The 12,154-nt window shown below is 37.2% G+C and overlaps 1 protein-coding gene across 1 annotated transcript in view; it reads right to left on the reverse strand.

Annotated features, from left to right (window-relative positions):
* Nucleotides 1–12,154, reverse strand: part of ano3 (anoctamin 3) — a 59,498-nt gene that overhangs the window by 17,772 nt on the left and 29,572 nt on the right. Inside the window, exons 5-10 of the mRNA XM_053641784.1 lie at nucleotides 10,750–10,850; nucleotides 10,581–10,625; nucleotides 9,685–9,819; nucleotides 7,819–7,925; nucleotides 999–1,054; nucleotides 403–524 (exon numbers count right to left, since the gene is read on the reverse strand). Of these exons, the coding sequence (XP_053497759.1) occupies nucleotides 403–524; nucleotides 999–1,054; nucleotides 7,819–7,925; nucleotides 9,685–9,819; nucleotides 10,581–10,625; nucleotides 10,750–10,850 (566 nt within the window). The remainder of the gene's footprint in view (nucleotides 1–402; nucleotides 525–998; nucleotides 1,055–7,818; nucleotides 7,926–9,684; nucleotides 9,820–10,580; nucleotides 10,626–10,749; nucleotides 10,851–12,154) is intronic.

Raw genomic sequence — 12,154 nt, forward strand, 5'->3', positions numbered from 1 at the left:
TTCAAAAAACAACTAAAGACCCACCTCTTCCATGAGCACGTACCTAATGCCTAAAACGCCAACCCCACATTATTTATGGAAAATAAATGGTAATTTTTTTTTCTACACTGCGCACTTTGCTTCTCTAGAACTTAATTCAAAATTTTGTATTGTAGCACTACTTATTATATTGTATTGTTATCTGCTTCCCATATCGCTTTGCTTGTATTTCCTCTTTGGATAAAAGCGTCTGCTAAATGAATAAATGTAAATGTAAAAGTAAATATCTTCTAGCAGACTGTTTAGACTGAGTCGGTCTAAACAGCTGCATGTGTGTCTGTATACTTTTTACCTCAGTAAAGCTTTTACAACTGCCAATTAAATGGGATGATAATTGTAATAGCAGAAGTAAATACTGTTTACCGTATGAGGTCCAAAGGCTGGTATTTGTACCACATGCCCCAGCGAGCCCATCGCTCATAGAGCAGGTGTCTGTGGTTCTGAGCCCCATGCGTCTTTATCGGATGTCTGCTCTTGTAGCTTCCCTGAAACAGAGCAGTCCTTAAAATAAAAGTATATATAATAAATATGTAACAGTGTTTGACCAAAAAATGCACTATATAATAAAAATAATATGTTTCCCAATCCAGAACCTTCACACTAACTGTCCCTCAGTGGTGGAATGAACTTCCAACCTCAGTCCGGACCGCAGAATCTGTCACTATTTTCAAAAAACAGCTAAAGACCCACCTCTTCCGTGAGCACCTAACTAACCCCTAAAATGCCAACCCCACATTATCCCCATTGGCACTTACACCTCTACTCCGCACATTTTGCTTTCCTAGAACTCAATTAAAAGATCTTGCATGGTAGCACTACTTGTATTGTTCTCCGCTTGATATATCGCTTTGCTTGTAAAGCGATATATCATTTTTTCCTCATTTGTAAGTCGCTTTGGATAAAAGCGTCTGCTAAATGAATAAATGTAAATGTAAATGTTAAAGTGATAATGAGCTCACCTCATGAGGGGGAAATGCAGCCTCATATGTGCCATTGCCAAGTAAACGGTTGATACCTTATTACAAAGAGACACAGGCATGAATATACTGGCAGCTGGTTAGCCAAAGCTTCAAACATAATTCACAAAGATGAAAGTTGATTCGCTGAATGTATGTGCTCTCCGAAACATAATAATACATGGTCTACATCACTGTTACCGGATACAGACATGCTTGATAAAGCATTATTATTCAGCTGGGTTGTGGCATCTACAGGAATATGATCCAGCTTTACACAGAAAGTGATTACACTAATAAGCTCTCGCCTCTAAATGGGGAACTTAATTTGGGAAATCAAGTGTGGTGTTACATGATTAGAATAAATACCTGTAGATACTGCAGCCCTGCATGGATACAGGTATTAGTGTCTTAGGAAATAGCACTGATACAAAAGTTTACAATTTATACATTCACTCAAAGCACAGGACAGGACAACATATATTATATAGACAGTAGGGATATACAGCCAGGTCAGTATTAAGGCTGAAATGCTGGCTTAGTATAAGATTGAATCATTTTACAGTCCAATCCACTAAAGCATTTTATATTGTGAATAGATGTGATGCTGACAGAAACAATGCAGATTTCACACATAAAACAGAACACCGATTGTCCTAAAGCATGTCACCATCATGCCTCTGATGTTTCAAATAAAAAGCAGGCTCAGTAGGCTCAGTCTCCTTAGTAAAAGGATCCCAGCTAACAGAGAATGTTCAGCTAGAAATCCATAGGTACTACGAAGATTAGGCTGCAATCCTTCAACAATCATGTTCCTACATATTTATAAAAACACCTGCTAGAATAATGGCTTGTTATTACTAACAATCTTGTTATTACATTGCTCACACATTGTTCTTAGTTAGACAAAAAAACAACAACATTATGTTAAGATGAAAGTTTTTATAACTAAAAATATTGCAGCAAAGTTTCAGGAATATCTTTTCACACCAGAAAATGTGACAAGTTGAATTTTCCTTGAACCATACATTCTTGAAGCATAATATTACAGTTGTTAGTTAGTGTGCAAGTGGGATCAATGCATCCTTAAAATAAATGCTGTAAATTTACACCAATTTTATAAAAAGCATTCTACATTTCACCTACAAGGATTTTTCCAGAAGGACAAACCAAAGAACTTTTTTTCACGTGTGTGTGACTGTAGTTCCTCAATCTATGTAAAGAAAATGTAAATCCGCACACCAGTGAAGGGACAACATTCTGGCACACATCCACCACTGGCCTTATTCCATCCTTGAATAAATTTCATGGGGTTTCCGTGTACCTCCTTTGTTTATTTTCTGTTTTCACACCTCAATTGTATATTTTGATCTGGAAGAATTATGGAAAGCAAGAGCAGGAAATTTATGTCCATTTCTTCATCTTAACTTTTGATATTAATTTCCAAGAAAAGGGATTCTGGTGAAAAGAGAGTGTCTTGGTAGGATATTTAGACCTTCCTCATCTAGTGTGGTGCACAGGGACCATGGGGAAACAGCACAGGATTGTATACCTTCCCATGTACTCCCTGACTGGCCAATCAGCAGCCGTTCATGCTGGCCATAATAATTAAAGAAAGACAGACAACACCGTGGAAAGAGCTGTGGAGAAACGCACACCATGTGACCGACTGAAATAATGCTAATAAATATTAAAGCCTACAGAAGTGGCAAAGTCAAATGTGGGAATTTTTTTCCTACTTTTCAGGACACATTTCTTAGGGATTTGTCACGAGTTCCCCTTTAAGCAGCGCGCTGTGGAGTATGTGAGTGCGCGTGCACGAGCAGGTGCGCGAGCACCTGCTTTTCCCTTGTGGACAATCGTGACATTTCGACACGTGCATTTGTTTGTGTTTCTGTTATGTCTCCTCCCCGTTCTGTCAATGGTTGTTGTTTCATGTGTCTGAATCGCCCTCAGCCATCAGCCATTACGAGGCTGATTATGTTTGTATATATACCGCGCGCCTTCCAGCACAGGGCGCGGAATATTGAGTTATAGTATCTTAGTTTAGAGCCCTTACGGTAGATAACCATAGTCATAGTTCATGTCACGTTTCATGGTTCATGTTTAGGTTAGTTAGTTAGTTTAGTTCACGCTGGTTTCTCCGCTACCAGTCCCGCGCTATAGTTCATGTTTCTTGTTTTGTTTCTCGACCCTGTATTTCCATGACCACGACCTTGATTCCTGCCTCGTCCCTTTATGCCTGTTTGCCGATCGCCTGAACTTTGCATGTTACTGGATTACGTTTGTGGATCACATTTTGGATTTGTCTGCCTGTCTCTCTCTTAAATAAAACTGTTCATACTGCGATTGCATCCTACCTTATCTCCGTTACGTCACGATACGTCACAGGATTGAGCATACTATTTCATGTTTACAATACTATTTCATGTTTACCATTAAAAGATGGCATACAACTGATAGAAAGTTCTACGTATAATTGATAGAAAGTAAATACAACTGATAGAAAGTTAATGGTAATATATTTTCCAATAGAGAAAAATCAGAGATATTGGAGAGAAGGTAAATATAATATAGAAAAAAAAAATGAGTCGCCAATCTACCAACCAGCATGTTTTTGGCAACAGAAAAAAAAAAACCATTCGCATGCAACTTATCTGCAGCACCTTCTATACATTGAATATCCATGTTCTGTCATAAGCATACGTTGCATATCAACAAATCAAACATTCCCTCGAATACTCTATATGCCATGTTCTGCACCAGCTTAATTTAACCAAGCTAACCTCTAGCACTACGCTATTTGAAGATTGAGGCTCTTTCTTTAACATGCTGAGTGTAACCCACTTCATGTGTCAGGTTGTGCTTTTCATGAGATATGATTAGGCTTACTCATGAAACTTCTCCTCTCCTTTGTAAACATAATCGGGCTCGCAGGTCACATGGTAACACATGGTAATGTGGGTGTTTTCAAACCACAGAAAGGTTTAAAGCAGTAAAGGAATTTACAGCCTAAAACCTTTCTGTGTTTTGAGAACACCCGTGTTACTGGGCCTAAGATGATATTTGGAAGAAGGTGCTGCAAATAAGCTGCATGTGAATATTTTTTTCTGTGAGACTGGGTTGGTTTTTGCAGGTGAGCAGAATCGGAGAACGTGGAGGAAACCCACGTGGACATAAAGAGAGCATGAAAAACTTTACAGAGACAGCTCAGGATCGATCTCATACTAAGCATTATATCCATTTCAGTTCCTTGTTGAACTTTTCTACATTTTCGTTTGGCCTCTTGGTTGTCTCTCTGACTAATCCCCACTTTATCTTGTCACTGCAATTTGGTGGATGGCCTCCTTGTGGTTGTGTCATCTTCTTTCCGATTTTTTATAATGGATTTAATGGTGCTGTGCAGTACATTCAATATATTTGGGATGTATGTTTGGGATATTAAAAAAAATATCAAACCAGAACTTTGTCCCAGACATGAATGGGTTCATACTTATGAAATCACAACTTTTCTGTTTTTAAATTTGTAAATCATTTTGCAAGCTATATAGATTTTCCCCCACTTCACTTACATCTAATCCCCATTAGATCCATTTCACTTCCAGGCAGAAACTACAACATGTGGAAAAGTTCAAGGAAAGTAAACACTGTAATAAAATAAGCAACTGTAGAAAAGTGCTGATCACTTTCTGCCAAATGGAGATAATGGATATTGCCTCTAATTTCACACCCATGCAGTGGATGACAGAGCACTATAGGAGCTCATAGTTTTTAAACCTTTGACTAGTGACTAGATTTCAGATATCATTCTGCCACTGGTCACATGACCAAATATTCCTGAAAATCCCAGGTTATCCAAGGAATAGCTCTTTATTTCCTATGAGATAAAAAAAAAAAACCTGTTAGCACAAAATAGCAAGTGTGCATTATGTGAAATTGGCATGGAGTTTTCAAGCACAAGGATTTATGAAGAATTTACAGCTCTTCAGTCAATCTGATCTAGTATAAAGCTGAGCGGAGGGTCTTATAATATTACAAAGAAAATCCCTCAGTGATATCCTTGGACCTTTAATCAGAAAATTCAGACACAAACATACAACAAAGGCAAATAAAAACAGACTGAGTATGGTAATTCTAAAAGGTGAACATTTTTAACAGCATGTGGAAAGAGATAATGCAAATAAAAAGACACGTAATGTTTCAGGTTTGGTTAAATAAGTCAGATGCATCGAACAGACCTAGGAATGTGCTTGCTTGTCATGTTTTTAACAAAGCGAAATAAATTTGAAACGAATATAAACATTCATAGACGTTATATAACGATGCCATGCTGTTCAACACCTTCTGAGCAATCAGATTTGAGATTTCAGCAACACTGTTTTCCTTTTATCATAGAATAAATGTGTCAAGGATTTTGTAGAAGAGGTGAATGTAAGTGCAGATTTCAATTTTAATAAGCAATGAATGGTACAGACAGTGCAAATTTAGACACCAAATCTTGAACTATGGTTTCAATCCAAAAAGACACACAATGTGAAAAAGAACGCCAATAGCTAGACAGTAATTGAGGCACAAGACATGACTTAAATACTTGTGTTCATTAACCAAAATGTCACATGATGACACAGGTGCAAACAGTCAAGTGACATAATCCAGTGAGGTGCAGTAGCTGATGGGAAACGTAGTTAAGTGCTGATTTTGGCATAACCATGGCAACATGTACCACAAATTAACCACAAAGACATTTTTTTCATAACTTTGTTACCATCGTTACGAGTGCTACCAAAATTTGACTGTGTTTTAAATCTGTTGAATGTTGAAAATTTTTTGGAACATTGCAGGATAGAAACATCTTTCTAACTCCTCGAAAAACTGATGGATTAACTGTAAATGTAGCCTATATTTTCCTTTTGTTCCATCTAGATATCATGACAGATTCAACTTTGTGCTGCTTAGAAAAAAAAAAATCAACACTAATCAATAAATACCAAAGGTCAGCACACTCCACAGACTCTATCTCCCAACATGCTTCACGACCAACATGTCCGCCACAAACTACACTTCATTAATAGAACGCAAACACACGGCCTCATTCGCAATCACCGGACTTCTGATCAGGCACACCCAATTCCAACTACATGCACACACACACACACACACACACACACACACACACACACACACCTTTATATAAAGACTTTCTGCCACCTGCTCAACGTGAAGTATACAGGTGCTTCTCAAAAAATTTGAATATTGTGGAAAAGTTCATTTTTTCTTGTAATTGAATTCAAAAAGTGGAACTTTCATATATTCTAGCTTCATTACACATAGAGTGAAATATTTCAAGCCTTTTTTTGTTTTAATCTTGATGATTACATCTTACAGCACATGGAAATCAAAAATCCAGTATCTCAAAATATTAGAATAAAGAATGTATCATACAGAAATATCGACCTTCTGAAAAGTATGTTAATTTATGCACTCAATACTTGGTCGGGGCTTTAATCCTTTTGCATGAATTACTGCATCAATGCGGCATGGCATGGAGGCAATCAGCCTGTGGCACTGCTGAGGTGTTCTGGAAGGCCAGGTTGCTTTGATAGCGGCCTTCAGCTCGCCTGTATTGTTGGGTTTGGTGTCTCTCATAGATTCTCTATGGGGTCAGGTCAGGCGAGTTGGCTGGACAATTAAGCACAGTAATACCATGCTCAGAAAACCAGTTACTAGTAGTTTTGGCACTGTGGGCAGGTGCCAAGTCCTGCTGGAAAAGGAAATCAGCATCTTCATAAAGCTTGTCAGCAGATGGAAGCATGAAGTGCTCTAAAATCTCCTGGTAGACGCTGCACTGACTCTCGACTTGAGAAAACACAGTGGACCAACACCAGCAGATGACATGGCCCCCCAAATCATCACTGACTGTGGAAACTTCACATTGGACTTCAAGCAACTTGGATTCTATGGCTCTCCACTCTTCCTCCAGACTCGGATCTTGATTTCCAAATGAAATGCAAAATTTACTTTCATCTGAAAAGAGGACTTTTGACCACCTAGCAATAGTCCAGATCCTTTTCTCCTTAGCCCAGGTAAGACGTTCTGACATTGTCTCTGGTTCAGGAGTGGCTTGACACTAGGAATGCGACACTGCAACATTTCTGTATTATAAATTCTTTATTCTAATATTTTGAGATACTGGATTGTTGATTTCCATGAGCTGTAAGACGTAATCATCAAGATTAAAACAAAAAAAAGGCTTGAAATATTTCACTTTATGTGTAATGAATCTGCAATATATGAAAATTCCACTTTTTGAATTAAATTACAGAAAAAGACGAACTTTTCCACAATATTAAAATTTTTTGAGATGCACCTGTATACTTAATTCCTTTGTGTCTTTGACGTCACCAAGCTTTTGTATTTTGCCTGATTCTTACTGGTTTTGATTTTGACTTTCTGATTTACATGTTTGGCTCATTCACTGATATCCTGTTTGTTGATCGCCTGACCTGTGCCTGTTTCTAGTTTTTGCCTCTGCCTCAGTTTTGGATTGTTTGCACAGACTTTTATTAAAGCTGCCTTACCTGCACTTGCATCTGTCTGAGTCTCTCTAACATGACACCAATGATCAGGCATTTAGAGGTAATCAATATTGCATTGTTTCATTCAAACCCATCAAGACAAATAGCAAATAGAGAGAAATGACTATAGACTATTACGTTCAGTAAAACATGCTGATACAGAGAACAAGAAAACGATGCAGTGAAGGTTAATGAGTAGGCCTACTGTCTATACAGATCTGAGGGAAAATTATATATCTTTGACTTACCCATCTTTGACTTGCCGTCCTCATACTTGGTGCGCTGTAATACGTGGTGCACTATTCTGCTTCTGGTGGAGTTGGAGAAGAAGGAATCTCTGTTGTTGATGGTAAAACTACAATAATAAAATAGAAAGGTATATAAATTTAGCTGCTGTCATTTTCCTAACAAGCCGCAAAACAAGCTGTTATGAGGTTGTATTTGTTTTAGGCTACTCATAAAAACAAAATATATTTAATCTATGTATTATTACAGGCAATTTTCTAATGGTGGTTTTATTATGTCCCTGACTGACGACATATACTGATATTATAATAAGGACATTTAGCAGAAAAACACACCGGGCTTACAAATGAAAGCATTTAAAATATTACAACTGGGAGAAAAGCTGAGACATCTCTTCCCTCTTACAAAGACATGCATTCCTGGAAGTACACACAGAATGTGGGACATCAATGTAAATTAAATATCTGGACCTTGAGGGGAGTCCATATTGAAAATCACTTGATTTACTCTTTTAATCAAAAAGAGACAAAGAGAAAAAGAGGGAAATGAAATATGGATGTGTGTAGACATCTGTTGAAGCTAGAAGGTCCAGTTTTAGAATTGCTTTTTCATTTCATCTTCTGTACTTCCCATGCAGACACAAACATTATTGCTATACTACTCTTGAGACTGTTCTATGGAGTTATATGCCACTAATGAGTGCGATATTGCAACTAAATCTAACATCAATAACCCGTGTTTTGGCACAGAGATGTGTTTAACTTTCCCTAATGGATAGATCAGAATATTTTTTTTTATCTCAAAATTATTAGGTATCTCTTATATTTGATCCTCAGAAAGGAAAGGCAGTAAAAACAGAAAGAGCAAAACGGAGTAAAAAAGTTTACAGTAAATGCTATAGTTAGTTAAATGAATTATAAGTTCCCTTCTAAACTAAACAGTGCATGAAAAATAATTCATTTTAATAATATTTATGCTAATTAATTTCACAACCAACTTCATGACTGAAGACTTGATGGTACGAAGTGCATCTTGTCATCGCTAGAAGTTAACTGCTTCTGATTAAAATGAAACATTAGCTGTAGATCACCCAAGCAGCCAAACATCCCAGGATGCATTGCATTTTACAGAAATTTACCATGAACACTCTGAATGCTATATATTTTGCCAGAATACCTGTAAATTTACAAAATTTTATTTACAGTGTGTACTCACAAATATACTCATACATACATATTCTGTATCGCCATTAACTCATGATGAGTTTGAAAGGACCATGAATAAAAGTGAATAGTAACTCTGAATAACACTGCTCATTTGAGTTTATCTTCCCATCATTCTGTATCAGTGCCTAAAAGATTAGCAACGTCTGGCCTCACTAGACCAATTTTCAGAAAATATCACCACTTGCACTCTGAGGCTTCTGTCAGGACTTAAAATCCTGTATTACAGACAGAAAAAGTGATTTAAGCAACCCTTCCCACTCACTTCCCAGGGGAACTCCATGCATTAGGATGGCAGGATTTAACGTCAGGCATAGAGTTACTTGCACACAATAGCGCATCACAGCAATGATGTCAATACAGAGTAAAGTGCTGGTTACTTTCTGGTAAATGGAAAGAGAATGGATTTTGGCAGCTCTCATTTCATACAGATATAACTATGTGCTTTGAAAGCACTTGTCAAATTGAACACATTTCAGATATTCTCTATAAAACCCCACAGCAGTGCAACAGTTATGGCTGTTACAAAATGTGCACTTTGAAAGCTTAAGCCTGCTCATGATTAATCCCCACTGAGACCATCACAAGGGGCACAGAAGAAGTATGAATGGGAATTTTATCTCGAGTGATGCAAAAGAGGCTCACTGATGCATTCTGGCCCTGCTGAAGGGGGCAGTGTAGCAATCTGTCTCCTCCAGATCAGGCAGTGCCTCCTTATCCAGCTTCATCGGGTTCCTAGGCAGCCAACTCTTTATTTGACGGCATCTCAAATGAAATCGACTATGGAAAGAGAGAGCAGAAAAAAGGCAACAGAGAAAAAAGACAAAGAAACAGAATGAGAAGAGAAAGAGACAGAATGAGAAGGAATCGAAGGAATTTAAATAGGAGAAGTGAAGAGTGGTACATAAAATTGGGGTTCCACGAAATAGAAGAAAGAACAGTAGAGGCAAATTGTAATTTTTGTTTATGAGGTTAGAAAAATGTACTAAAAAGCTTACTTGACTAAATGGAGTGCAGGTCTCTTGAGCTTTAAGAGCTGTCAGTGTTGTTTTTTTTTTTTTTTACTGTACTGCCTTTGAGTGTTTGACTTTTTAGGATCTAAAAGACTTCCTTCTCCTGAAATAATTTTCTTTAATTAAAAAGATTTAATTAAAAAAGCACAAATTCTAAAAAATGAACCATGCATAAAATACAGACACATTATGTTTTTTATTAGTTGACTAAATCCTTCAACTGAGCCTCTACTAAACAAAGGCAGAAGCAGATTGAAAAGTCCAGGGTTTAAATCTCCTCTAATCCATTTCAAACCAGGCCTAGTAACTCAGAGGTGATCCAGTTCTTCAAGGTCCCTAACACAGTAATGATCTAATGTAATGATATTTGAACCAAACTCTCCACAACCTCCACAGTCTCCACACTGTATTGCTCTCTCCACAGGCACAGATCAGTATGCAGATGAATCAGTGATACAGAATTATTGCTTGTTTAGGAATCTACTGTACAGGCTTGGTTGAACAATTTGGTTTATAGCCAAAACATACCTTCCCATGGTCTTCTTTTTCCAGTCTGAGAGGTAGCACTTTTTCCTTCAAACCAGAATACATTAAAATCTAAATTAGGCTTGAAATTGTTCCCGAAGAACCACAATGTAAATTTTAAACCAAGGCAAGGAGAGAGAGAAAAGAAATGTAAAAGTCCACTGACCTGTACCTGAAAGGCATTCTGATGTTCATTTGCTCTGCATATTTACACAGCGTGTCCCATGGAGCATGTACCTTTACAAACATTATGTCATTGTTGGTTAAAGAGGGCTGAAAGAGAAGGAAAGGCATTTGTTTTAATCCCCTGGGATTAAAGGATGCTGGGTGTCAGAATAATATCACACCAGTCTTCTGTTATCCGATATAATCACTGATCAAAGAATAGAGTCTATTTAAACAACTGATTATTTAAAATTTTCATGTTCTGGAGCATGAACAGGAATAATTTGTGAAAAGATAACAGTGCCATATTCCCATCTCTCTTGCCTAAAATAGAGCAGCTGGCTGCAGTTACAGTTGCAATCAAAAGTATTCAACCCCCACTGCAAATCAGGTTTATTGTCAAAATTTACAGACTTTCAGCTGTTTGCAATGAACAAATCAAACAAAAACTATTGAAATAGTTCAACACAACAAATGCTTCAAGTGGTTTCCCCAAATTCAACTGAAAATGCAACTTATAATGACTTCTCCAGTTTCAATATTATTGCAAATAATAATTATTGCAAATAATAAATGGCAACTAATGAAGCCCTTGATTAATTGCATCAGGCGTGCTTGAGACAACACCTGTTTTGCATATTTGTGTTGTTGTGAGGGATTCTATTCAGGGGGTTGAATAATTTTGAAACTGGAGAAGTCATTATAAGTTGCATGTTCAGTTGAATTTGGGGAAAGCACTTGAAGCATTCGTGTGTTGAACTGTTTCAATTGCGTTTGTTTGATTTGTTCATTGCAAACAGTTGAAAGTCTGTAAATTTTGACAATAAACTTGATTTGCAAGGGGGGTTGAATAATTTTGGTTGCAACTGTAACTCGCTTGTATTTCCACTCTGAGTAACATCTTAAATTTTCACTCTCCTACTCCTCCTCCAGACACTATATTCATTCTGGAGATTTATGGAGATATAAACAAGACTTAAGGTGTACTAGAAATGTTTATTCATAAACCAATCAAGTAGGATCTGAATGTTCTTTTTCTTTTTTTATCTAGGGTGTTATGTAATCTTTCAGGTTGAGCAGTTATAACGTCTGCATTTTATTTTTAAACATTTGACAACACTTTTATCTAATTATCAGAAACATAACAGCAGAAAATTGACACAAATCTGATGTAACTTTCAGCAGAACCTACTGAAAATTAAGGCTGTTGTTGTATAGACTTGCAGGTCCTTATTTAACTCAAGAAGTGGAGACCTAGTTTTCTGCAGGTGTGTGTCTCCTGTTTACATCAGTATAGTATAGTGTGACTAGTGTGGGTACAGGCTCCTACTAATATGAGCAGGAACTAGGACAAACGAAATAGGATAAAAAAAAAAAGACAGGAACTGATATACGGTTTTCAATGAACAGGT

Source organism: Ictalurus furcatus, chromosome 14 (genome assembly GCF_023375685.1).
Source record: "Ictalurus furcatus strain D&B chromosome 14, Billie_1.0, whole genome shotgun sequence".
NCBI classification, from domain to species: domain Eukaryota; kingdom Metazoa; phylum Chordata; class Actinopteri; order Siluriformes; family Ictaluridae; genus Ictalurus; species Ictalurus furcatus.